This window comes from Aspergillus chevalieri, chromosome 4 (assembly GCF_016861735.1).
Source record: "Aspergillus chevalieri M1 DNA, chromosome 4, nearly complete sequence".
Taxonomy (NCBI): Eukaryota; Fungi; Ascomycota; class Eurotiomycetes; order Eurotiales; family Aspergillaceae; genus Aspergillus; species Aspergillus chevalieri.
This window is the reverse complement of record NC_057365.1, coordinates 967,504-992,265: the sequence shown is the minus strand read 5'-3', so window position 1 is coordinate 992,265 and position 24,762 is coordinate 967,504. Positions and strand designations below refer to the sequence as shown.

Sequence of the window (24,762 nt, the reverse complement as noted above, 5' to 3'; positions counted from 1 at the left end):
GAAGCGGGCCTGGCACCAGCAGAGGCCCTGTTGGAGGCTCGACAATTGAAATACACTACCCGGCTGCTCAGCTTACCGGAGAACCACCCAGCTAAGGAGATCCTCCCAGTGAGCTTCCGGGAAGGGGATCAGCACACCCAACCTGGGGAACAGACCCCAGGGAACCGACAATGGGCTGAGAGAAACAACCAAGGCCCATGGTCCCTGGGACAACACCTTGCTCGACAACTAGCCAATATTCTACCAGTGGACCCATCTGGGGGCTTTGAGAGCACAACACAGACAACCAGTAGCCAGTTTCCAGGCCAAATAGAGATGCTACCAGTGTGACGGCCTGGTCACGTTGGTTGCTTATCACGTGAGGTGTGGTTGTTTGCTTTGTTGCTTTGTTGATAAATATGGCGTTACCTCCTTTCTTCCTTCCTCATGTTGATTATTCTCGTCGATAGCTACCTAGGTAGAACCCATGAGTTGGACGTTCCATCATCCTAGTAGAGCGCCGTGACATAATAATCAACATCCTCCTTTTATACCTTAGGGAGAGAAATACCAAAGGCTTCTCCCTTCAAGGGATTCGCTGGTGCCGCAGTTCAGGAGCTGGCCAGGCTATAACAGTGTCTCCATTCAAGTTTCCATCCTCAAGTTCATCCTCAAGTCAAGTCAAGCGCTGCTTCAGTTAAGTTTCTAGAGCTCAGGATTGAAACTTCTGTTGTTGGCATATTCAAGTTCAACTTTCAAGAAGTCCAGTGGTTGCGACTATGCTGGCACCCCTTCAAGTTCTCAAGACTTAAGTTTTTCAAGATTCAAGCTCACGATCTCTTTCTTAAAGATCATGGACCCCTTTCAAGAACTCCGAAACGAATTTTCTTCTACGATCCGCGCCCTCCAGAATGAAATCGAATCCATCAAAAACGAACCCAAACCACTTCAACGACCAAAGCCATGCCTCCCCGATCCCGAGAAATTCAATGGACAATCTTTGAAGTTTGATACCTGGCTTGCTTCGATGAAGGCTAAGCTTAGGATTGATGCTCCAGCTATTGGTGATGCAGTGGCTCAGTTCTACTATGTCTATCTGAATCTGGAAAGCAAAGTCCAAGCTCTAGTTCTTCCCCAGTTATCTTACGCAAAAGACACCAACACCTGGGATTACAACACTATCCTTGATCAACTATCTCTGGTTTACGACAACCCCAACAAGATTCAAGAAGCTGAAGATCATCTATTAGCCCTAAAGCAGGACAGTGGTGAATCTGTGGCAGCCTACATCGCCAAGTTTGAGAGGATTCTTTATGAGGCAAAGGGCAAAGATTGGCCTGATGTCACCAAGATTTCAGCATTCAGGAAAGGCCTCAATCCTACTCTCCGAGGACGCCTCAACCAGCAACTAAATCTTCCAAGATCCTACATCGAATTCCTTCGTGTGGTTCAACAATTGGGAAGTCATTCTTTCAGCTCAAATTCCACCAATGTTTCCCACCCTCAATCACACCAATCTGGTTCTCACACCAAGTCTGATCCTATGGACCTCAGCGTCATCAATATCAACTCCCTGTCAGCAGCGTCCACCTCCCTAGATGAAAGGAACAGACGACGACAACAAGGATCCTGTGTGAGATGTGGCTCCTCTGATCATTGGGTGAAAGATTGTTCCATGAAGGCACACAAGGAATCCAAACAATCATGGAATCAGCAGATGCTTGCGAAGCTGGAGACAAATGGTATTGATGATGGTGGTGACTGATGACTGATTTTTGGAGATGTCATCCATGCGTTTTCTTTTCAAGTGTCTCATGTATTGTTGCTTTCTCATATGTTCTTACCTGTGGTTGACCATGACATTGAGGACAATGCCTATTGAAGCCGGGGGGTAATGTGACGGCCTGGTCACGTTGGTTGCTTATCACGTGAGGTGTGGTTGTTTGCTTTGTTGCTTTGTTGATAAATATGGCGTTACCTCCTTTCTTCCTTCCTCATGTTGATTATTCTCGTCGATAGCTACCTAGGTAGAACCCATGAGTTGGACGTTCCATCATCCTAGTAGAGCGCCGTGACAACCAGGTCCAGAGGCCCTAGCAGCGGCGCAATCTCTCCCTCCAGAGCTAGCAATCTGGTCAGATGGATCAAGATTAGAGAATGGCAAAAGCGGGGCAGGGATTGCTTGGCAAGAGCCGGGAGGAACATGGAGGACCCGGGGGTTCCCATTAGGCAAGGGATATGAGGTCTTTGATGCAGAGCTTCTGGGCGTTGTGCGAGCACTCCAGTTAGCAGAGAAAGTGGGGGATCAAAGACCAGTCACTATCCTGTTGGACTCCCAAGCTGCCATTGCAAGGATGCGACACACCCAGCCAGGTCCAGGCCAAGCATTAGTGATCCAAGCACATGCTATAGCCAAGAGACTACATGCCCGAGGTTGCCAAACCACTATCCAATGGGTGCCGGGACATGCAGGAATAGAAGGGAGTGAGAGAGCTGACCAGGCAGCAAAACAGGCAGCCAGTAAGCCACCAGGAAGAGGCCCAAGAGAAATATCCCTGGCCTTCACCTGTAGAGCCCAAACAGAAGCCATTATAGCACAAAGGCAGAGATGGCTCAACAAAGAACTTGGACAGCGATCCCAACAAGGTCAACGGACATACAGGCCACAGAGGAACTGGCGGCTCGACCCGGCAGCTGCAATAGCTCCCAAACACCTAGCAAGCCGTTATTTTCAACTGAAGTCAGGACATGCCGCTATAGGAACATACCTACATCGGATCCAGGTCCGGGAGGATGCAACCTGTGAAGGATGCGGTATATCAAGGGAGACAATACACCATCTTCTCTTTGAGTGTCGGGAATGGCGACACCAACGAAACAGGCTCTACAAGGACCTAGAGACTGACGGAGTCTTGAGACCCACCACTGCAGAAGAATATCCACAAGGACGACTTTTAGGTGAGCCTAGAGCTACCAGAGCGCTGCTGCGATTCCTAGCCAGCACCAGCATAGCTCTACCCCGGGCGCACCTACGGCAGACGGCAGAAAGGGCCCAAAGAGATGACGAATGGGGACTGGAAGCATTGGAGGAAGCAGTTAGAACAGGAGAGGGGTAGCAGGGAGGGTAGCCCAAGGCTGAGAGTCAGCCTAGGCCACACCCATCTTGCTCCAAAACACAAGGAGAGCACGGTGCTCAAAAGCCCTGCGCATACAGGCGGTCTGGGGCGAGGAAAAGGATTGGAAAGATGTTAGAAGGGGGCTAACGCCTCAGGAACCTATGGGGACAAGAGACTGTAGAATAGCCACTGACCTCGAGTCCACGAATCATGGTCTATCATAGCTCTAGGGCTCGGTATGGACAATAAACTTGATTAAATAATAATAATAGAGCTTCGTATAGATTACTTCGTCCAGATACCCTCGTGTCCAGCAATACTTCCCTAGCTTACTTTTCAGCAAAGCGAATCACTCTTCGAAGTGCGAATAGGCGTCTGCTTTCATCTGCTCCTCCCGGCTTGGCCAGTCGTGAAGCACTCTCGATACCTGAACCCAGTTAACTGCCGCAATCCAGTGAAAGAGAAGTGTCCATACCCGAGAATCATTCCCAATTTCATAGCACGTGTAGTTCTCTCCGTTGGTAAATATTGAGTGCACAACGCAATTCGCCATGTTTGTGCGCTTTCGAGCCCGATTTACAGCGGCTTTGACCAGTCAGGACATATCTTTCTTAAATGAATGGAAAGATAATAATAACTTACTCATAAGTGCTATACAGCACAGCTCTACGGGATCCTCCCAATGCTAGCTGCATAAAAGGGCAACGATATGCAGTGAAATTGTAGTGATCTGATTGGTTGAATTAGAATGTAATCCGCCAAATAGGTGATTACACAACTGCCAGTCTGACAGGATGAGTCTGTTTCTGACATGGAAGCTAATAGCGGTCGCCACTGTATCTTGGATAGCTCTCAACGCCCTTTATGAGGGGATATGTATCTGTCAAGTATCACGCGAGGGGAATCGCAGTCTTAGGCATACGGGAAAAGACAGACCCATCCATGGCACCATAGACGTACGCTTCAGAAATCAGCTGTTGAGGGCTACCCTTGTCCCATCTCGCTGCTTCCCTTTCGATACATCGCTCATTTCTTGATCATCGCCCCGCACAATAAATGGCATATCGCCACCAACCAAAATTGTCACTACATCACCCTGACGAGTATCCTCACTTGACAAGCCTGTCCAGCCACCTTTGGTGATAAAAAGCCGACGTCTTTGCAATGAGGCTTTGGTCAGGTAAATGAAGGCTTTGATGTCGTGCTTGGAGATCTCATCTCCGTGTTCCTCGCTTTCCCCACTCTCTTCATTCTCTTTATCCTCCCCGCCTTCCTCCTTCCCATCATTTCTCTTCTCTACTTCCTTTTCATCATCTACCTCGTTCTCCTTTTCATCACAACTTTCCGTGTGTTCGCTCTCATTCGTTGGATTATGTTCACAAACATTCAACTTCCATTGAGAATTCTTTTCCGGTTCAGCTTTTGAAGCTTCCACACAGACCACACTCTCTGTCTTAGTGTTGAAATTGCGGTCAGTGGCTTCTAAGAAACAAGCACGCAGACCAGAAGCAATTGACATAACAGCTCGGTGGTTCATGCATGTGGTAGTAGCCTTATCATTGCGGTCAAGGTTATGTGGGCGGTCTTTAAGAGTTATCATTTGCTCCCAATCAGGAGGAAGAAGACCAAGGTCTTCATCTTGCCCAGCTTTAGACTGAAGCATCCTCTGGAAAATCTCCCGCGCTCTGTGCCAAGGAATCTGTGTTTCTAGTTTTCTTTTTAATAAGATCAACCCACGCTCTTCTGCGGAGTTGCTCATATGCCCTTCGAAGCTTGGCGGACGCTGGAGAGGTCCAAGTAAACTGTAGTCTCTCTGCATCAGTGATGAGAGTCCTCCATATGGCAGGGATATTGAAAAATCTGAATGGTGGGGCTTCTTCTGCCGATTCCTTAGCAAAAGATCTCTCGATCTCTCGAATCGTGTGGTAAAAACCCGTTGGATTCGCCGAGGTCCATGTGTCATCAGCGCTTATTATTTCGCTGACGGACTGTATCTCCCCTAGTGAACATCCCCGGACTAACAATATGTCTGGGTTTTCAACTCGTTTCAATGCTGTCTGGTATCTTTTTTGTGATCCAGGGTGTCCCGCTGAATAAAGCCCCTCCTTCCACAGTGGTCGAGGTCTAGGTGCTCCAAGCGACCAATCAGAGACCCATGAAGGTAGTTTACCGCCAAATTGCTCGATGGATGGGGAGTTGAGGTTGAAGCAAAAGCAATTGAGACTCTCCTTAATTAAATGCTCTGTTGTTTGAATGAACACCTCTCGAACAGGTCTTCCTATAGTCTGGGACAAGGGCATCGCGATCTTTCGGGCGACAGATACCTAGAAGAGCGTAAACCTTGTCTCGAGGACCAGTGGTCTGATAGCCAAGTGTCACGGATAAAAGGTGGAGCAAGGGCAATTCCATTGAAGACGTATACTGTGTTCGAATAGAATTGAGTCCGTCAAAGGTTAAACCGTGGCCGTAGAAAGCAATGTAGTGGGACAGTGCTGAAATATGCGAGTCTTGCAGCTTCAAGCTGGCCCAATAGTCCGACAACCTCCGACAACTGGGCTCCAATGGGCAAGTGCCAGCTCTTGAATACACAATACCCGACTCCACCATCGTCGCCTTACGAGTCGGTCTAGTGCTGGCCAACCAGGATTCGTCATAGCAGCGCCAATGGAAATCAAAGGTGATCCGTTACCAGATCCATGGCCAGATCACTCTCTTCGGCGGAGCTACCCAGCCATATAACCACCTTGTCAGCCTGTGCATATATCTGTCGTAAGCGCCGAACCTCACTGTTTTCTCATCGACGTCACTCTGGTTGATGCAAATTGCGTCGATCCAAACAAAACATGGCTCTGTCCTCTTTCGTATGGCTATCAGAGCCTCAAAGAGATTGAGACGAACGGGGAGTACGAAGCCGTTCACTCTTATGGTGAATTCATCCGGTCCCACTCCCCAAGTATAGGATAGGGCTGCATATTTTACGCCCCAAAAATAGGCACATGTATCAACTCGCACCGAACGGGCTCACTTTCCCGGCCAAGGAGAATCGAAAGTATACGTATCTCCTCTCTAGACGGGTCGATCGGTGTGTAAAATTCGGGCTTGAAGGTTTCGGTCTCTGTTGGGGAGCCCTCAGTTGAAACTGCCCCCGTAATATCCTGCGCTCCACCGTTGTTCGACTGAGTGTTTCGGGCTTCTTCATCAAGGGCTTGAAAATATAATCTTGAATTGGTAGCGTGAGAAGGCTCGTAAAAGCACTTAAAGAGATGGCCACTATGCGTTGCTGGGGATTCATTTTTGCAACTGATGCAATAGTCGAAATTGTCGCAGCTAGGCAGCGAAAGCGGGGGGAATTGCTCGATGATCTGTCATTTGCAGTAAGCAACAGGCATGGCCTTGAACGAGGTCTTAGAAGAGCCTACGCTTTTGCAGCCATCGCAATAATATTGTATGCCGGTCTACTGAGGAAACAGTTCAAGAAACCCTCTTGGTGGCCCCTTTGCCCACAGTTCGTGGAGCATCTGTATGTCTGTGGAGGTTGGGCTGCCTTGAGACATCGCGACGAATGTGTTTCTGAGTCCACAGATGTTTTTGATCGATTGGTTTGACTGTGTTCTATTCCCGAGCTTCCGTTGTATCGTAGTCAGAATTGATGAAGCGGGATCCTGCCTTGTCGTAACGCGGTCTACAATCAACAGGTCACAGCCTCGCCCTCACTGACTCTTCAAAGAAGCAAAAATATATTAACGTTATCTATCACCGAATTGCGCGGCCGGCGGTGGCTTCCCCTGAATGCACCACATACTACTCTTTAATCCTCCTTTTTTCATCACATTTACCATGGATAAGGAAGAGCGATGAAACCAGCTATTGAGGCTTTTAATAAAGGCCAATTTAAATCCAGTTTCGTTACCCGAAATCTTCCATCCGTCGATCTTCAAGAAGGAAAGGAGCAAGGAGTGCGCTTGATCGAATCGACACTGACTGAACCGGACAATCCATCTCGGCTTAAAGCCTTGTCGGTATTGTGGAATAGATACGTATCTACCGAACTAGAATGCGCGGCTTTTGAGGGGATAGCCTACTCCTGTCCACTCTGATATGCTAGATTGCTTCTCGGCATTCAATAATTGCAAGCAGAAGTCTCTGTCCTTATCAGTTTAGGCAGTTCCACCTTCCCTACGATAGATCCAGCAATGTTAAGGTTGATCCTCAGTGGAGGTCTATTTCGCATAGGGCTTTGTTCAATAGCAGGCTAGTCGATGGGCACCATGTGTGGCAACGATAATTGGACACTGAATAATAGTCAAGCAGATCTAGCTGTGCTGGATATGGGTATTTCCTGGTGGTTATCATGTGCGCGATTCGACTTCTCCGGCGCGAGGAATTCAACGAGGCATTTGGGGGTTTAGGCATCATATCTAACAATGAAACAACACTGTGTTTCTGTCAAGCTTGACACTAGTTTAATACCGAAAGAGAAGCATAGAATATATGGCGACCCGGTTGCCAGTGTTTTTGGGTTGCGTCATTAGAGACATGACTGTGGGCCGTGTAAGATGTGGCATGGAGAATAAGCTTAGCACCAATATTGGTACCAATGCTCAAAGACAGATCCACAAGTCTTTTCTTCTCGATAGAATCCGCTGGAGACATGTATGATGGGAATAAATCATGTGCCTACACGTGTAAAACCCCGCATCCCTACAAAGAAGAATCCGGGAACCAGGACACTACATATCAATTAGAGCAATATATTTTGCCGTATATAATCTAAATATACTATTTTTCTTGCATCTTTTAAGCCAAAATACATCCGAGAGCAATATCACATGACTTGGGTCTACATTATTGATGCCTTAGGCGCCATCCGTAGCTCTCTACGAACAGCTCCATCTTCTAGCTATCTCGAGACCCTCCGCAATGGCAACAATCCTCGTCTCTACTGCATACCCTTCGCTCTCAAGCTTTTTCAACTCCGAGAATAGCGATGCCATAGGGACGGCAAAGCACTCGATGAACTCATCCTCTTCCAGCTGCGCCTGTGGCTGTTGATTCTCCTGCAACGACAAGTCTACGTCCACATAGACGTACTGGAAGTTATTGTTACAGAATGCCGGAGCTAAGTAATATCAATCAGTGTCGATCAACTAACCTAAAAACAAACAGGGTCAGAACTCACAATTGAAGAGAAGATTCCTTTTACTTTCCGCGACTACACCCACATAACCCGTTTCCTCTTTCAGTTCTCGTACAGCAGCTTGCTCCGGACTTTCCCCAGCATCTATCATACCTCCGGGAAGCTCAATGGCTATCTTGTCGATGGAGGGTCGGTATTGTTTCAGCAGGAGAAGTTCCGGACCCGTGCTTTTGGGGAGGATGGTCACCACGCTAACGCCGACGACTGATTTGACACCTGCGGGCCGCTTTTGATACTCCCCAGATTCCCAGGAACGTTCGACACCGTTGGGATCGAGATATGTTGTTTTGATTAGGCGTTTCCATTGGGCTTCTTCGGCGTTCTGTCTGCGTCAGATGGGTTTTGGTTTCGGTACGGGCAAGATTACACGTACCAGCGGGCTCCGGGAGAGGACTTTGGGCATGGAGTATTTGAGATTTGGCATATTGTGTCTATTATTTATGTAGTATTGTTTGTTCTATATGTAGTCGAGGTCGGCATGAGAAACAGGATTTGTTCGGTCGGATGCGGGGCAGCCGGATCCAATTATTCTCTGCACCCGATAACTATGCAGTTTTCTGCCCTAATACCTCACCAGATTTGAATTAGAAGAGTCAACCTGGTGCTGAAAATACTTTAGTTGATATAACTAAATATCTACATTTTAAATCTCGTCTCGTCGTGCCTTGGTGATTGCGCATGCGCATAACCTTAAAAGTTCGGTGGTAAATCCGTCCAGAAATCGAAGATGGATAACCTCGCCCAGAGTGAGCCTCCGGATGGGGATTTTGCGAATTAAATCGGGGACTTCACCAAGTATATTCATTTGGTGGTTGATTTCGGGGTCGAGCGGATTGTGAAGGATGCTTCGGAAGAGGGTCAAAATGGCAGTTATGGCATAAAAGAGGACGACCCTGAGAACAATTAGTACCAAGATGTCTTCCAGAATCATTACTGCCTTACCAAAAGCATTCTCCCTTGACCACCGGCAGTGCAGTTTGTAGATAGGACAGCGTTGACCGGCTGGCATTAATGGTAAGACTGATACTGGAGCGGATTCCATCATGTCCAGGTCCATGTTCCTGGGAAAATCTACATCTTTCACTCGCTTGGTGGATGATATTCACACAATGATAGTACGCAAGTCGTAACATGGTTGTCTGCGTGTTCATGGCACTAACAGGCATCTCAGGCGAAAACCACAGCGTCGGACGGAAGTCCGGATGTAAGGAGAGTCTCCACTGCTCCAGGGCCTCGTCTAGCTCTAGGATGCTTGACAATATCTCAGTGTCTGTTTTGCGACGCGCGCTGGCGGAGTACAGCGCCTGGTATGCTTCGGACTTGATTTGTGAGAGGCGGAGGTCGAAAGGATACAGCGGAAGAGTATGGTCATCGATTGATAAGGTATCCCGTAGGATATTTGAGTCCTGAATCTGTGCATATCCAGTAGGAAGAGTGAGATCGCAACAGGTGTCCTGTATTGAAGGTGGCTGTCCGGTCCGAAGACAAATATCTTTGTCGAATGAATAGCACAGCCAGAAGAGATCACGCAGGTGAAACTCTGGAATGCTCTTGTCGTATGATTGGGAATTACCGTATTGTGTATGAGCACCAAAGGCGTATAAGAGCCTGGTAGCAATTGAGACAGATACTGTTGCAGCTTGTAGATCCCCTAGAAAGTACTGAAATTGAACCTGGCTTTCATTAGAATCCGTCACCCTTTTTGTGAAGAAAGGTGAAGAAAATAACGTACAAGCATTATCAAAGATTGCAGTCCATCAAGCGTCATCTCCTGTGTAATCTGAGCCATGTAGCTCTGAGCAGCCGAAGCATAAGAGCCACAATCCATAGCTCCATGCATGTTATCATCAAATCCAAACTGAGTCACCACAGAGAGAAATGCATAAACGCACGATCGAGCACTAGCTGAGCCAATAGCCTCCGGCAGTCCGTAGGCAAGATCTAAAGTTATAATAAAAAGCGACTTGCTAATCACTGGGAAGACAGGAATGTGGAGCGACGAGCAATACATCTCCACGTACTTCTCGACGACTAATCGATTGGGAAGCTCCGGGCTACTAGATTCAGTATAGAGTCGATGTGTGTTGGCCCATGGGAGTTCAAGTGCGCATAGCGTCTCGAGATTAACGTTTTCTCCTGTTCTGGATTCGATCCATCTCCTGCCTGCATCGGAGAATTGGTCAATCCCGTTGAAAGGGCTCGTGCCCCCTGCTCTAATTGGTGAGACATCTAAAGACCATTAGCTTTACCATGGCCGTGCGAGGATAAGATATACTGACGATCATCTGCATGGGACTGGCTGCCTCGGCCTCTACCCTGAGAACGTGCTCCCATATCGGCAAGTCTACTATATGTACAAGCAAGATTGTGATGCTTGCACCAATTGCACTGTGGAGACACTGCGTCGCATTGTATCTGATCAATTAGCATAACTCAACATCCTGTGCCATGATACACACCTTTTTCCGAAAGCATGAATCGCACGCCTTGCGATTACGCCTCTTATACCGCGATGCTTTTGGTACTGGATTTTTGGGCATCACCAATTCCTGGAATTTGAATGGAATTGACCAGTAACTGCTTCTCCTTTGGTGTCTTATATCTGAGAAGAGCCAATGAGGTCAATTCCCGCTGACTAATCGGACTTCAGCGAACTATAAACGTCATTGCATAAAAAAGAGAAAAATCTTCGTTTCTACTAAAGAACTACCATTCTATGAACATGGACACTTGACATGAATTAAGTCCGCTTCACCGGGAATTTACTCTCGCGGATGAAATCAGCCCAATTCCGAAGCGTCAAGCCCGGGATATATTCACCTATTAGCCGACCATACCATATGGCATCATATATATATATATGATGGGCAATCCACATACCTCTTTGGCTTGAACAAACTCCTCCCGCGCATAGATATTCCCAAATTCTTCGAAGATCAATAATTGCTCCGTAAAGTCCAGTGCCATCTCCGCAGACATGCCATCCCGAGATTCGAGAATCCGCTGGAACTCGTCGGCGCTGATCTTGCGGTATTGTGTTGGGATGTTATATCCTAAAAGAGAGTCAGCCGTGTTTCACACTGGTGTCTCATCGCGACATACTTTCACATAGTGCATTCAGCTTTTCCGCCTCCGAGAGGGCTTGGGAATAAAATGCGATTGTCTTTGTAAAGTACTCCGAGCCAGCCTCGAGGATAATCCGTACGAGTTTACCAGTGTCAGCGATAGCAACATTAGGCATCACCGTGTCTGGACTATGGAGGAATGATAGGGTATAGATCCCATTCGCATCCGGCACAGGTAGGTACCTCTCTGGAGTCGTGATGCAATTTTCAAAATAATTCGGAAAGAGGATGGTCGTGGTCTTCGCCCACAATTCTGGCTTTTCGTGCTGGATATACTCAGTCACCAGACTCTTACTCTTCCAGTGGTTAACATTCAGGAATCGGCCACCAGAAAGCTTCTCCGGGTCCGGCAGCGCACTCCAGACAAAATGCTCGAGAGTCGGGATGCGGGCCGCAGCGTCTGCAATGGATTTGCCCTGTGCGATCTCCGCAGAAGCGGATTGCTTCTGCCAGAAGTCGGTCAAGGCGTAGATAGCGTGTGCACCGGAGAAGGCGGTTTCGAGATCATCAGCGCCGACATCGAGATCAGCGCGTCGGACCTCAGCACCGCGCGCAGCGAGAGATTGAGCTGCGGGTTTTGTGGGCTCGCGAGTGAGGGCCCGGACTTTGTAGGTGCCGGGGTGTTGAAGGAGTTCTGATACTACGGAGCCGCCCTGCAAAAAGATGTTAATAGTCTACTCTTTATAGAAGGATGTGTTTGATGAAACCTGTAGGCCCGTAGCACCGATGACAACAACTGTTCGAGGGGCCATATTCGCTGGTTTTGAAGACTTGAGAGACTTTTTATTCTGGCTTGATGTGGTGAACTGTTTGCTTCAAGCAGGGCGATGTCAAGCAGGGCGATGTGGTCTATTTATGTCCGCAGCCTCGTGATAGAGGCAATTTGGAGTTTTCCAAAGCCTTGGATCTAGACCTATTTCTTGACAGAATGGTGTCTCTTTTGGTTCCTAATCTGGGCTTGTACCTTGTAGATCATCTCAGCTCCGCTGAATCATCGGTCTATGGTGGTTGATCTTCATAGATCCAGCTGATCAAGATCGGACTCGCTACATATAGGTCCCGAAGCCCGAGGTCTATCAAATCCAGTGCAGCCCAGATTATGATGGTGTCTGATTAGCCTTTTCATCCGATTGGACTCTCTCTCGACATAATAGCTATCGCCCGCTTCATCATCGGACATTTCTAAGAACCTGAGTTCAAATACGTGAGATTAACGAAGCAACCATGTTATACAATAGTATATATGTGTCATTCTCCCAAATTTTAGAAATATAGTATCCCACACCACCATGGCCCAGATTTTCATCCTCGTCACGGGTGCAAATCGAGGTTAGCCGATCAAACAACTTCAAGTACCATTAGTCTTAATCTAACTCTTCCATAGGCATTGAGAAAGGCCTTGTGTCCACATAGCTAGCCAGAGTGAGCACGACCGTCATCGCCACAGTCAGAAGAACATCACTCGAGAACACACAAGAACTTTGTTCTTTGCGGACGGGCCCTAGCTCACAACTGATTCTTGTCTCTCTGAGTCTCGATATCCCGTCCGACATCACCGGTACAATCCTCCAAGTCCAAAGTAAGCATCACATTGAGTACATCAAACTCGTCATCACTAATGCCGCGATCTGCAACCAATGGGGACCCATAGTGGATATGGACGACTCAGACCTGATGGCTCATTTTGAGGTAAATACCTTGGGACTGCTGAGGTTGTTCAGGGCCACAGCTCCATTATTACTTCTAGAAAGCAGACCAAGTTCGTTTATATATCTTCTGAACTAGCGAGTATTGCGGGAGTCGCGCAGTTGTCGTCTTTGACAGCTGCATATGGAGTCTCAAAGGCTGCGGGGAATTACTTGGTTAAAAAGATTGATGCCGAACATGCGGATCTCGTCGCATTTCCAATTGATCCTGGATATTTCAACCGCGTTAATGAAGGAGTTGTGCTCGCTAACATCTGCCAGCTTTGTCCAAACAGACATGGGGAATCACGGCGCGCAGTGCAATGGACTGGAACGAGCGCCGATGACTATTACCAAAAGTGTTCAAGGTATCGTCAAGCAAGTATGTCCATGCAATAGGATCTAATATAACACACTTCTGATTTGATTTCACTTTCCAGATAGACAGGGCTACCAATTTTACGACATCTGGTCAGTTTATCAGGTATAGCGGTGACAGGTTGCCATGGTAGATATTTGTAAATTGAATCATAATATAACTGATCACATCTTATATTCAGCCAGTCACCCTTTTGCAACACTAAAACCAATGTGACCAAGTATTCTGTCAGCACAAATATTCTGTATAGGCGCTAATATCCTGCACGTACCCGCGTACAGTGGGAGAGAGTGAATAACGCATATAGATTTGACAAACGTCCGCTGTATCAACCACAACAATCTGTCAACTCATTTCCCATTCTTGTGCTGCTCCCAACTCAGTTTATGAAGTCTCCAGGATTTTCGCCTATTCACTCACAATCTCCTACCATACTGATGAAGTCTCCCAGAAATATGCTGATAGGATCTTGTCCATGTCTTACTCCTTCTGCTCTTGTCTATCATCCTACATCATTATCTAACTCTGCAGAGTCCAAGAAAATTCGGGCCACTGGATACCAATATTGAACGAATTGCAGGCACTCTTAGACAAAGTTCTATGTATGACTGGCATTCGCGGAATTATGGTTTCTTATTATTGTGTTCATTGCTGATCAGACACAGATTCAGATCGACTAGGGAACTTTCATCAAATAAGCCGAATGCTGTCAACCTTGGTGATGATATGTCAATCAATGTTATTGAAGCTTGATCAATGATGCATTATGTGGCGATGTCGAGTATATTTCCCTTCTAAGCAATGCATATTTGATCAATATATCAGAGTTATATCTCGAGAAGTGAGCACCTCTACATTACTGTGTACCGCGAGGACCACAGCCAAAACATCTAGTACTCACCATCTCCACATCCCCAAACTCACCCACTCCCCAAAGCCTCTCCGGCATAGGAGGCGGCTCCTTTATCTGCTCCTTAATACGCCTAGAAGCCTCCAAAAACCTCTCCCGCACCTTCCCCCAAGCCAACACCTTGTCCACTAGCTTAAAATCCCGTTTCCGGAACTCCCCATCCACAAGTACATGTTCGATATCCCCAGGGTTCGCATGTAGTACTACAGCCGCGATGGGATCACTCCATCCCAGCATATTCGGCGAGTCGCCGTTGAACACGACCAAATCAGCTTTAGCACCGACCTTGATCACACCGATATCATCGCGGCGCAGAGCGCGACCGCCTTGTCGTGTAGCCATGAGGAATGCCTCTTCAACGGTGAAGGGGTTCGTTCTTGGCAGTTTTCCTGTCTCCAAGGTGCGGTGGGATTTAGTTATTCGAACGTTTTGCAACCAGAGTCGGGTCTGTGAGAGCATGTCACCGGAGAAGGTCCAGTTTGTGTCGAGGCCTAGGGATGCTTGGTCGGTGATTAGGTGGCCGGTGGCTTGGCCGTGTCCGAAATGGAATTCGGATTCGGGGGTGATGGAGATGAAGTGGTTATTCTCCCGCAAGGCCTTTTGGTCTGAGTCTGCGAGGAAGGGGGCGTGGGAATAGATTATGGGGAGATTAGTTGTATGAAGGGTGCTGAGGTTGATGTCAGAGGGGGCGGTTTTGCGGGCTGTCGCTATTAGTCTGTCATTCCGCGTTTTTCTGTTGAGAATTGACTTACCCGGCCAGGGACCTCCCAAGTGATGCATAGTGATGGCTTGAACATCCAGTTTCCTGACCATATCTCGCATATAACCCAAGTGACCATCCGGATCATTACCAAACAAACCCGACAACCCATCCACCGAAAGCCCCAATTGCACTGGCGACCCCTCAGTCACTTTATCCCCGATCCTCCCCAAAGCCTCCCATTGCTGCTTTATCTTAAACCCCTCCCGATCTGCAACATCATAACACCACCATACTCTCGCGCCGCTATCCACCGCGGCATTAAACCCCGGCTCAACAACATCCGCGCTCCAATTATTATGCGCATGCTCAACATACGATGTTACTCCTCCATGCAATCCCTCAAGGTATCCCTCCAATGAACTGATATACACATCGTCAGGTGTAAAAGCCGCCGTAGCAGGAGAGATATGGCCCAGCCATTCGAAGTACTGCGAAAGGAAGACATTGGGACCGATGGTGCGGTATACCGTCTGCCAAGTGTGGATGTGTGTGTTGACGAAACCCGGCGTGACTAATTTGCCGTGGACGTTTATTACCTCTGCATCTTGGGGGACTGGGAAGTCAGGGTCTTCTGAGATTGCGGTGATGCGGTCATTTTCGATTAGGATTGAGGCCTTTTCGAGGACGTGGATTGATTGGGCTGTGTCATCGAAGGTTAAGACGGTGCCGTCTTTTAGGACTTTGGTCATGGTGATGGTATATGGTGAGAAGAATCAATTGCTGAGGATGGTGCTGGCTACTCTGCATATTAGCGGTTTATAACGACCCCACGGTCGGTGTTTCGGTGATGTCGGTTTCCGAGACATCGCCATTACCGAATCGAACTATATTATCGTCATAGAAAACAAAAAAAAAAGAGAGAGAATTGTTCGCATGGATTTTGAATGGAATATTATTCCATGAGCAGAGCTAACGAGATAGCAAATACATACAATACGGACGCTAGTTCAAGGTAAGAATCAATATCCGGACATGAGAGGCATCCGAATTTATATATACATCAGTCCATTCTCACCAACACCAAATCGAAACCCGATCCTGAATAACACCCTGCGCATCAAAGCCATTCGCATGCGTCCTTTCAGGTCTCCAGTATGCCACACGTTTCAGACCGGGCCGGCTGAGATGCTCGATGTAATCCTCCGATAGTGCCGTGTACGGCGGTCCCATTTCCGAAGGATCTTGATGCCGAGGGAATTCGAGGCAAATCAAACGACCTGTTGGAGCGAGGAGTTGTGCTTTTCGCTGACCCCATTGTGGACGGAGGGATGGGTCCAATGCGCAGAAGAACTATATCTCAATGAGTCGGCGACCAGGGTTGGCGGGAGCCGATGGAAACCTACCGAGTGGTCATAAATCACGTCATAGCCTCCCCGTCCGAGCCCTATTCCTTCTAACCATTCATCATCGAAGAAATCGCCCTGCATGAAAGTGACACTGCCGCCACCAACCTCTTCATCCCGAACCGAGTATTCACCTCGCGCCCTGCTTCTGGTTTCCTGCGCTTTGCAAGTCTGCACTGCCGAATGGCTATATTCCAGACCATACGCATCATATCCGAAACTGGCAAGAAGAAGGACGTCCAGACCACTGCCGCATCCGGGTACAAGGGCTTTCTTTCGATGCCGTCGTCCCTGTTCGTCTAAGGTTAGCGGACCCCCGAGAATGGACCGCTGCTGGAGGAGGGTGTCTTCGAGCGCTGGGTTCGGGCATCCCTTGTCCCAGTCTACATAGTCACCGCCTCGATCCCAAAGATCTGCCCAGCCTTTGACATAAGCGTCTTTTCTGTACTGGGCAAGGAACTGGGGGACGACGGATGTGGTGGTGGCGGTGGTGGTGGTGGCTGTCATGCTGAATTCGAAATGCTTCTTACTGCCTTTCGCCGTGATTCAAGTTCAAGGAATTCAATTCAAAACTTCGTTGGGCTCTTGAGGCCTTTTCTATTCGCGTTGACCTGGATATCCATTCTCCGTCATGCCGAATCCTCAGTTGCGGGGTTGGGACGGCGGAGCTGAACCTGCAGCATTCATGCGGGCCATGCATTTGCCAGCTGTTCGGCCATTGATAGCTGAACTCTCATCTAGCCTATAGGAGCTGCAGCTAGTTAGAGTGCTAGATTGAATGGCTGCCTGCGCTACCCGTGAACCGAGAATAGGCGAATGCCTGCTGACATCTAAGGGAGTCGTACAAAACCCGAGGGGTTGCACTCGGATAGGAGCATCAGCAATACGAACTGATTGTTGAAGGTCATATGTTTATCCGTGAATATCTAGGATCTTGAAGTGGAGACAGTTGTTTTGAATATCTGCCTCTGTGCTTGAATGCTACTTAGACAGGAACCGATCTGCATACACCGACATTCTAAACAGATTTAGCTAATCTCATTCATCAAAAGCGAAGCCCTGGTAGGAAGCAGCCCCGCATTTTCATAAGACCGGAACGTCTCAATCCATGTCTCAAACGTGTTGTCCGTTCTCTGCCAACCGTACTTCCTCGCCTTGGTGACTGACGAAATCGTGCACCACGACTTTCCAGTCGCCCAATTAAAGAACCCCCAAGTGCCGTAGTCAAAAGCCTCAGGCTTACCTCCGTACTTCTTGACAACAGCCTCCCAGACAGGACGCTTGTCCTTGGCCCACTCGACCATGTCGATTTCGTTGGCTAGAGTGTCTGCCTGACCAGCTGCTTTTTCAAACATAGGTTCAGGGGCTTCAAGGCCGAAATATCTGGCAGCGTCTTTCCAGAGATATTTCCAGACGAAAACATCACCGTTGCAGTGGTTAAAGACTTCATCCTTGCAGTGCTCCTGGGTTGCCGCATAGATGGTTAGGTCAGCCAGACTAGGCGCGTACGAGTTGTCGTCGATTGAGTTCCAGAAGTACTCGTTTCCGGGAAACCGGGCGGGTTGGTTGAGTTCGCGGCAGATAAGGAAGTAGATTGCGAGGGTCAGGGCCTCAGACATGCCGTTTGCGTGTGGTGCAAAGCCATTGATGGCGTTGGGGCGGATGATGTTGTGCGACCAGGTGTTGCGGCGCTTTTGCACTTCACGGATGTAGTCTTCTTGGTCGTAGTAGAAGTTGTAGCCTTGATCATCGTAGCGGGGGAACCATTCCTCGAGGGGGATGCGGATGGGGCCGAGGTGGACGCCATAGTACTATACTATTCAGTGTTGCGCTCTATACTGACTGGGGATATGAGTCTTACCTTTCCACCTGTCTGCAACGAAACACGCTGCAACATCGGACAAGCTGTGTCAACGGCATCCATAAAGTTTCTGAACAGTGGGATGTTCTTCTCCTTCAGGACTTTGAAGTCGTCGGTGTGCACGTACGAGGTGAAGAACGCGTGCGTGACCTCGGTGCAGAATTTGTTCAAGATGCCTACGATCTTTTCGACAGGATGGAGGAAGTCAATGGCGACAAACTCGACTCTGTGGTCGGTCCAGGTGACTGGCAGTGGTCGTCTGGATGTCACGATGATCTTGCTCCTGCTTTAATTAGCATACAGGCATGTACTTTGAAGTGTAGAAGACATACCACTCGGTCTTGTCCTTCTTTACCAATTGCTCAATAATAGCATGACCACTGATGCCATTGGCACCAGTTACGAAGGCGACCTTTCCAGATTGCAGCACCATCGTCGATGTTGATGTATGTTTTCGCTCGAATGAAGTACGTATGTGTCCCATGTCAATTTGACTCTTGGGTCTCTGCGAGCTTTTATACCCGATACCTGAGATGCTACATTCATTAGCGGCAACTAATTTTCTCGACATTACTCGAAAATCATGTCCCAATCGAGTACTCTTGATGCTCCATGTATTCCGGGTCGTCGATATCGGCCTGCGGGATTTGGGCGGAATTGTGCATTTCCGTGGGAATTCCGGTACACCATTTCATTTTAACTCTGGTGACCCCACCAAAGAGGAAGAGAATCACAGAACATCTCCGAGCAGATAATCAACTCGTTGAGCAACTATCCAAACTGTTTGCACAATCGGGTGGCCAATCAACAGTTGATAGAGAAGAAAAGAAGTTCCATCAGCTCGCCAAAACCCATTGGCGAGACACCAAACGCCTCCATGGCCGAGAAAATGATGCAGAATGGAAGAAAGATCTCATTGATGCAGATTATATCAATGCCCGCGATGTGTTGCTTCTCCCCAAAGAAGTGCCTAGAGAAACCCATTGCAATCAGCTGTGTACAACACATCGGTACGACTGCTACATACCCGTATTTTGGACCTGACGCGTGATATTCTTCATCAAGGTCCAAACAGATTATACTCAATACCCACACGGCATCCTATCCCGTTTGGACACCCTGTATGGCGTCTCACCTGCAGAAGAGCGCCTACGTCTCGTTAAGACACTCATGAATTTGAAACCCGAAGGCAATACTACCTCGATGATTCGACAGTGGCAGCGGGTAACCATAGAGATAGAACAAAAAGTATATACTACCTCTGAAATATGTCACGAGACTGGAATTGTCTTTTTGGGTGGTTTCCAACAATCTTTCATCCATACACAGCTAGATAGTCTCTTAGTTTCTTTGCAGTGTTCAAAAGGGGGTTCTATCATGAGCTTGATATGGATGAGGTGATTGATCAGATGGAAAGCCATACCCCACCGTCGCCCAACACTTATAGACCGATTTCATATACAATGTATCGACAGGAGCATTGGAATCCAATCAACACTGCTCCAAACACCCCGTTTTCGACCAATTGGAACACACAGAAGGGGAGGGAACAAGCCTAATGGTGTAGGGGCTCGATCTCATGGCCTACACAAGGCTACCGTATGTGGACTAAAGGTTAGATACCCGATTCAATGATGAGAAATACACGTATGTTCTTACGTACACTAGCGACTGCTCATCTTCTATACTAACTGGCAAATATGTGCTTACCTTCGACACACTGGTCTCAGTCTGACCATTATTCCGCGTCACGTCCCTGGTTAATATCCAGTGTTCAAATTTGCCGGGGATTAGTACATACTGACGATTCATCTCATCGTCCAAATGGCCCAAATAGATCACCATCAACGTTATGGATGCTCAAAGAGTTTGACATCACCTCTTCATATGTTATGAGAGCCCTGTTGTTAGTGACTGTTGAAAACTCCACACCCTACAATAACTCAGATAATGGCCTCTCGACGAGAATATCAAATATAGAGAGGAAAAGGAAGAATCCACAAAATCAGACGAAGGGAAGTGCGATCACGTGCTAAGGACTAGGGTTTCTTTTTTGCCCATAATTAGGAATGCCTCAGTTCATGCATTGTGTCCCTCAAGCTAGTCGCTTACATGATATGCCGCTAACTTGGCGAATCTGTTGTATCTTATAGCTGCTTGAAAAATCTCTCTTGAATTAATACCAACCGTACAAATAACGGGGGCCATTCGGTCAGATTTTCCGAGCGTAACATTCTTCGACAGGATCGCCCTGCTTCCTTAAAATAACCCATTCCCCGACATTATTTCCCAGTACTAGGTTGGATGGTCTGTACTGTTTGTTCAAACGCATCCGACATAAAGCGGATGTATGCACGGCGGCTTTGGGTCTAATATTTCGCCGTCTCCCTTGCGATGCAGATGACTCTGGTGGAGAACTGTGGGATGGAAGATTTTGCCGAACCATATGTTTGACCTTGAAAAACATCCGAGATGGGTCTAATGAAGGCAAGGAATTATGGACGCGCCCAGTTGCGATGGCAAGATACAAGGAGTGACAAAATTGGCTCTCTTGCTCAGCAAATCCATACTCAATAAGCTTACTCTGGTCAAGGCGTAGACTAGCCTTCTGCGCCTCGTGAATAATCCAGATGAGGGGCACCCGGCTAAGACTGAAGAGCTCTCCAGGCTCTAACGCTAGACCCCCCACAATGTCCTAGATCCTAGTCAATGAGTGAAAAGATGATAAGTACGTTTGACTGCTCACTCACACCATGGGACCCTGGAAACCATACTTCTTGAATGTCTGACATTCCTTGGTTCTCGCCCATAGACTGGATCAGAGTTGGCGATAATTCAGCCCGTCCTTCATCTATGGAGACTGCATGGCGAATATATTGGGCCGTGCTTGGGATGGAACAATGCCATAAGGCTTGTGTTAGGGCCCGCTTGCGAGTGCAACCTATCATATCAAACAAACCAAAGAACTTGACTCTGCCGGCAGGTCGACAGACGGTCTCCCGAAATCCTTTGATTGTTTCCAACAACCCTTGTCGTTTCCGTTCTTGCCTTTTCGTTTTAGGAAACTGATTTCGTTTCCAATCTTGGTAAACTTCCCACACAATAGGAGCCAGTTCTTCCTCATTCCCAGAAAGGAGACCCACACGCTCAATCATTTCCGCTAAATATAGCGCTGCATAAGCTCCCCTTGCAGAGCCAAAGATGAAAATCTCATCCTCAGTCTTGCATTGCTTCATGAGAAACTGCAAAGAGAAGTCAGACTTAGGAATCATCAATTTTGAGGGCAAACAAGGGACTCTTACTCTATACCCTCCCATGACATATTCCTTTAGGGCAGCAGTATCAGTACCGTAGGTTCCTGGGCTGTAATAATGTGCCTGAGAGCTGTCATGCCGATGCAGCATATGGTGAATCTTGATAATATTTGAATCGTTCTCGGATTCATCAAATGAAAGAATCAATTGCATGTGATGGTCTTTAGGCTCAACCTTCGGACGCGATATGCTCTTGCTTGTCGCAGCTCCTCCACTTGTGAGGCTTATAGAGGAACTAGAGCTCGGTAATGACGGGCGCATTATCCCTGCGTGGTCTTTGATCACGTAAACAGTCTCTAGAACAGCACCATGTAGAGCGCCAACCGAAATACCCTGAATCAAAGGGTGACTGACTCTGAGAAACTGGCTATCGCGATCCGGTATAGACTGCAGCTTGATTCCCACGAGTCGTATGTCATGGATTGAAGCTGTCTGGCACTCGCAAATCATGATACATGTATTATCTGCGTGCTCTATGACAGGCAGGTGGAGTCTAATCCCTTTGTTTGTGGTCGCAAAGGGGATACCAGCTTTGGAAAAGTAATATGGAACCATATCTGCCGACCCTTTGAACTCTGCAGGTGACTGAGCCAGCAGCCCCCGAGGTTGCATATGAGGGGACATGTTGTCTGCCTCCCAGAGAAAGAGTGTCTGGTCATCTGAATCCTTCATTATTTCCTCCTGAAGTCTAATGAACGCCTTCTCACCTTCGCCATACAGCAATGGCATATTAACGTCAAAGAGACCCATGAGACAGTATGCGGTGTCTTCAACCCTGGTAGTCTCCCTTGCTGCAGCCCAAGACATCCTCCTCGCGATGCTAAATTCCTGGAGCTGGGATGTGCCTTTCAAGATGCCTTCATCAATGCCAGTGATGTCGTGAATCAAGTGACATAGCTCACTTTTCCACCCAATATTAGTCCAATCGCTGGCTAAAAATAGCATATTTGACGGCGCAATTAGCTCCTGGAGTGTCCAGCCCCGTTTAAACCACTGGCTCTCTCTAAAGCTCTCCGATAATCGCCCAGTATCATGGCTTGGGGGAACATCCACAAGGTAGGTGTAACAGAGCCCGGCTCGCTTGTACCAGCAGAACATTGAGTTGATGGCCTCTGAGAGCTCTGCGCTGCTCTCTTTGTTGATGCAGCAAGTGTCAATCCACCCATATTGAAACCCATCTTGTGCCGCCCGTTTGCAGAACTGTTGAATCTTTTTGTAGCCGAATGAACACGTTTTCTGGTTACTGATCATGTCCTGTAGGGACACCTCATCTTCTATCCATCGGTGGGAGAGTATCGCATAATCGGGAATAGAATTATCAGCGAACTCTTCTAGTTCAGGCTGGGGGGTCGTTGTACGAATGAGACGCATTGGATAATTGAAATTTGTCTGTTTGTAAGATCCTGAATGATATCCAAGGTGCAGTGAGAACAGCAAAGAAACAACAATTACGCCTTCTCATAGCCGCTAGCTTCAAGTTTATTGAGATGTTGCCAATTCAGCCTTGCGGCCCCCAAGGCTCTCAGGAGTACTTCAGGATAAAGATACCGCTACCAATGAGCGCGTACAGTTTCCTGCCGCCTGGGCCAAGCTGCCTGGCGAGCCATTCTCCGCTTCTGTGCCATAACACCCAGTTTATGCATGACTGGTGGATTATGTACGTATATGCGCTTGTGCTGAGCCACTTAGTTATCAGGGGTAACTAGTCAACTAACTAGATAACTAACGTCATCCACCCCTGAGTCGGCCACACCCCCGAACTGGCCTCCCGACCGTGGTCGACATGCCAGAGTCAATAACACAACAATAACCAAAAAAATTTCATTTATTATAAAAAACTAAACTTTACTGCGACTAGGACATTGCAGTCTTTTATGCCCAATAATATGACAATCACTGCACTGTGGTGGTGCCTGTATAGAGGTTTGGCTTGCTGTTGAAGCAGCTCTGACAGGTATAGTGGCAGAGGCTTCTTGGGCCTCATCCTCAAGGACCCTGCGCCTCCTGGATAGAAAGACCACGCGTGTAGACTATCTGTCTATTAGAGCGCTCACTTTTGTTTCTGATTTTTTTTTTCTGTTGTTGTTTCTCATTTGCACCCTGTAAATCATGTTTCCGTTGCCAGAATTATAGTGTTATCATGGCCATTTGACAAGCTTTTAACAAGTTGATCTATTGCAGAATTTGTGGGAGTTGAATGGCTACTTGTGAAGAGCCTAAAATACAGGAAGATGAAGCCGGCTTTGGCTTTTTCTGCCTCTGGATTTCTCTGTCAGCTGCTGGAATGCTCAGGATGTCGAAAGGGCCCATCCGGCAGGCAGTCATCGCTATGCTGTCCCTGCTTGACTTCCATATAATGAGAATCTCCGGTAAGGCTCGCGTTGAAGCACTTTTTGATAAATATGTCGACAACATCCGGCCGGAGAAACACGAAGGGAAACAATCGCATGACGTTGGGATTCATCAACTTACTCAAATAGCTGAATCCTTGCTCTGGCTTTGAGCCCATTCATAGTGAGATAGTTAGCAAGTTGACCGGCAATGGGATCCGATTTGAGCATGTGTAATACTTTGACAATCACGCGAGCTCCGGTAGAAAAACCCGGGTTAGGAAGGTTTTCTGGCGGGCATGGTTCGTTTGGCACCGCTGCTGCGTGCTGGGTGAGAAGCCGCATGAATGCCATCGAGAATAGCTGCGATATGGAAACCATGGTGACGGTTATGGGATGTTGTCAGAGGTATTGTTATCCTTGTTGAAATAAATGACCTTGACCATATTCACAGTAGGCGTCTGGCTGGAAACTGATAGCCAAACTGACCAATTGACCTTCTATGGTACATGTTTGCATAAGGCGCGTACTCAACACAAAAATTTGAAGTCGCCTGCTGAAGTCAAGGGGCCACTAACGCTAGGTTTGGATCAGATAAAAGACCACACCGTGCAAAGCGAATTTCCATGAAGACGATATAGGATATGAGTGAAAGTATCTTCTCTAGTTGAATGTAGGTGATTGAGGTGATGCTTTAGAGTCAAGGTTGAGTATTGCCCATCGATAGACATTTCTTCTCTCTTGCAGTGTTTAGTGGAGT

At 47.7% G+C, this 24,762-nt stretch overlaps 8 protein-coding genes across 8 annotated transcripts; all 8 read right to left on the bottom strand.

Annotated features, from left to right (window-relative positions):
- Positions 1-4,065: 4,065 nt before the first annotated feature.
- Positions 4,066-4,758, bottom strand: ACHE_40343S (uncharacterized protein; the record flags this gene model as incomplete). Its single annotated transcript, XM_043278532.1, has 1 exon — positions 4,066-4,758. One exon carries the CDS (start codon positions 4,756-4,758, stop codon positions 4,066-4,068), a length of 693 nt encoding a protein of 230 aa, XP_043136301.1.
- Positions 4,759-7,972: 3,214 nt separating this feature from the next.
- ACHE_40342S (uncharacterized protein) lies at positions 7,973-8,716 on the bottom strand (the record flags this gene model as incomplete). Its single annotated transcript, XM_043278530.1, has 3 exons — positions 7,973-8,214; positions 8,275-8,614; positions 8,666-8,716. 3 exons carry the CDS (start codon positions 8,714-8,716, stop codon positions 7,973-7,975), a joined length of 633 nt encoding a protein of 210 aa, XP_043136300.1.
- A 219-nt stretch (positions 8,717-8,935) lies between these two features.
- ACHE_40341S (fungal specific transcription factor domain-containing protein) lies at positions 8,936-10,626 on the bottom strand (the record flags this gene model as incomplete). The annotated part of the gene is made up of 4 exons (XM_043278529.1): positions 8,936-9,185; positions 9,235-9,965; positions 10,025-10,521; positions 10,572-10,626. The coding sequence occupies 4 exons, from the start codon at positions 10,624-10,626 to the stop codon at positions 8,936-8,938; spliced, it is 1,533 nt and encodes a 510-aa protein (XP_043136299.1).
- Positions 10,627-11,091: 465 nt separating this feature from the next.
- On the bottom strand, positions 11,092-12,169 carry ACHE_40340S (NmrA/HSCARG family protein; the record flags this gene model as incomplete). Its single annotated transcript, XM_043278528.1, has 4 exons — positions 11,092-11,112; positions 11,173-11,345; positions 11,395-12,070; positions 12,125-12,169. 4 exons carry the CDS (start codon positions 12,167-12,169, stop codon positions 11,092-11,094), a joined length of 915 nt encoding a protein of 304 aa, XP_043136298.1.
- Positions 12,170-14,337: 2,168 nt separating this feature from the next.
- ACHE_40339S (uncharacterized protein) lies at positions 14,338-15,843 on the bottom strand (the record flags this gene model as incomplete). The annotated part of the gene is made up of 1 exon (XM_043278527.1): positions 14,338-15,843. One exon carries the CDS (start codon positions 15,841-15,843, stop codon positions 14,338-14,340), a length of 1,506 nt encoding a protein of 501 aa, XP_043136297.1.
- Positions 15,844-16,165: 322 nt separating this feature from the next.
- On the bottom strand, positions 16,166-17,004 carry ACHE_40338S (putative thiol methyltransferase; the record flags this gene model as incomplete). Its single annotated transcript, XM_043278526.1, has 2 exons — positions 16,166-16,444; positions 16,498-17,004. The coding sequence occupies 2 exons, from the start codon at positions 17,002-17,004 to the stop codon at positions 16,166-16,168; spliced, it is 786 nt and encodes a 261-aa protein (XP_043136296.1).
- Positions 17,005-17,525: 521 nt separating this feature from the next.
- On the bottom strand, positions 17,526-18,791 carry ACHE_40337S (SDR family oxidoreductase; the record flags this gene model as incomplete). Its single annotated transcript, XM_043278525.1, has 3 exons — positions 17,526-18,308; positions 18,359-18,641; positions 18,691-18,791. The coding sequence occupies 3 exons, from the start codon at positions 18,789-18,791 to the stop codon at positions 17,526-17,528; spliced, it is 1,167 nt and encodes a 388-aa protein (XP_043136295.1).
- Positions 18,792-20,570: 1,779 nt separating this feature from the next.
- Positions 20,571-21,825, bottom strand: ACHE_40336S (T6SS phospholipase effector Tle1-like catalytic domain-containing protein; the record flags this gene model as incomplete). The annotated part of the gene is made up of 3 exons (XM_043278524.1): positions 20,571-21,053; positions 21,109-21,600; positions 21,661-21,825. The coding sequence occupies 3 exons, from the start codon at positions 21,823-21,825 to the stop codon at positions 20,571-20,573; spliced, it is 1,140 nt and encodes a 379-aa protein (XP_043136294.1).
- Between the last annotated feature and the right edge of the window lie 2,937 nt (positions 21,826-24,762).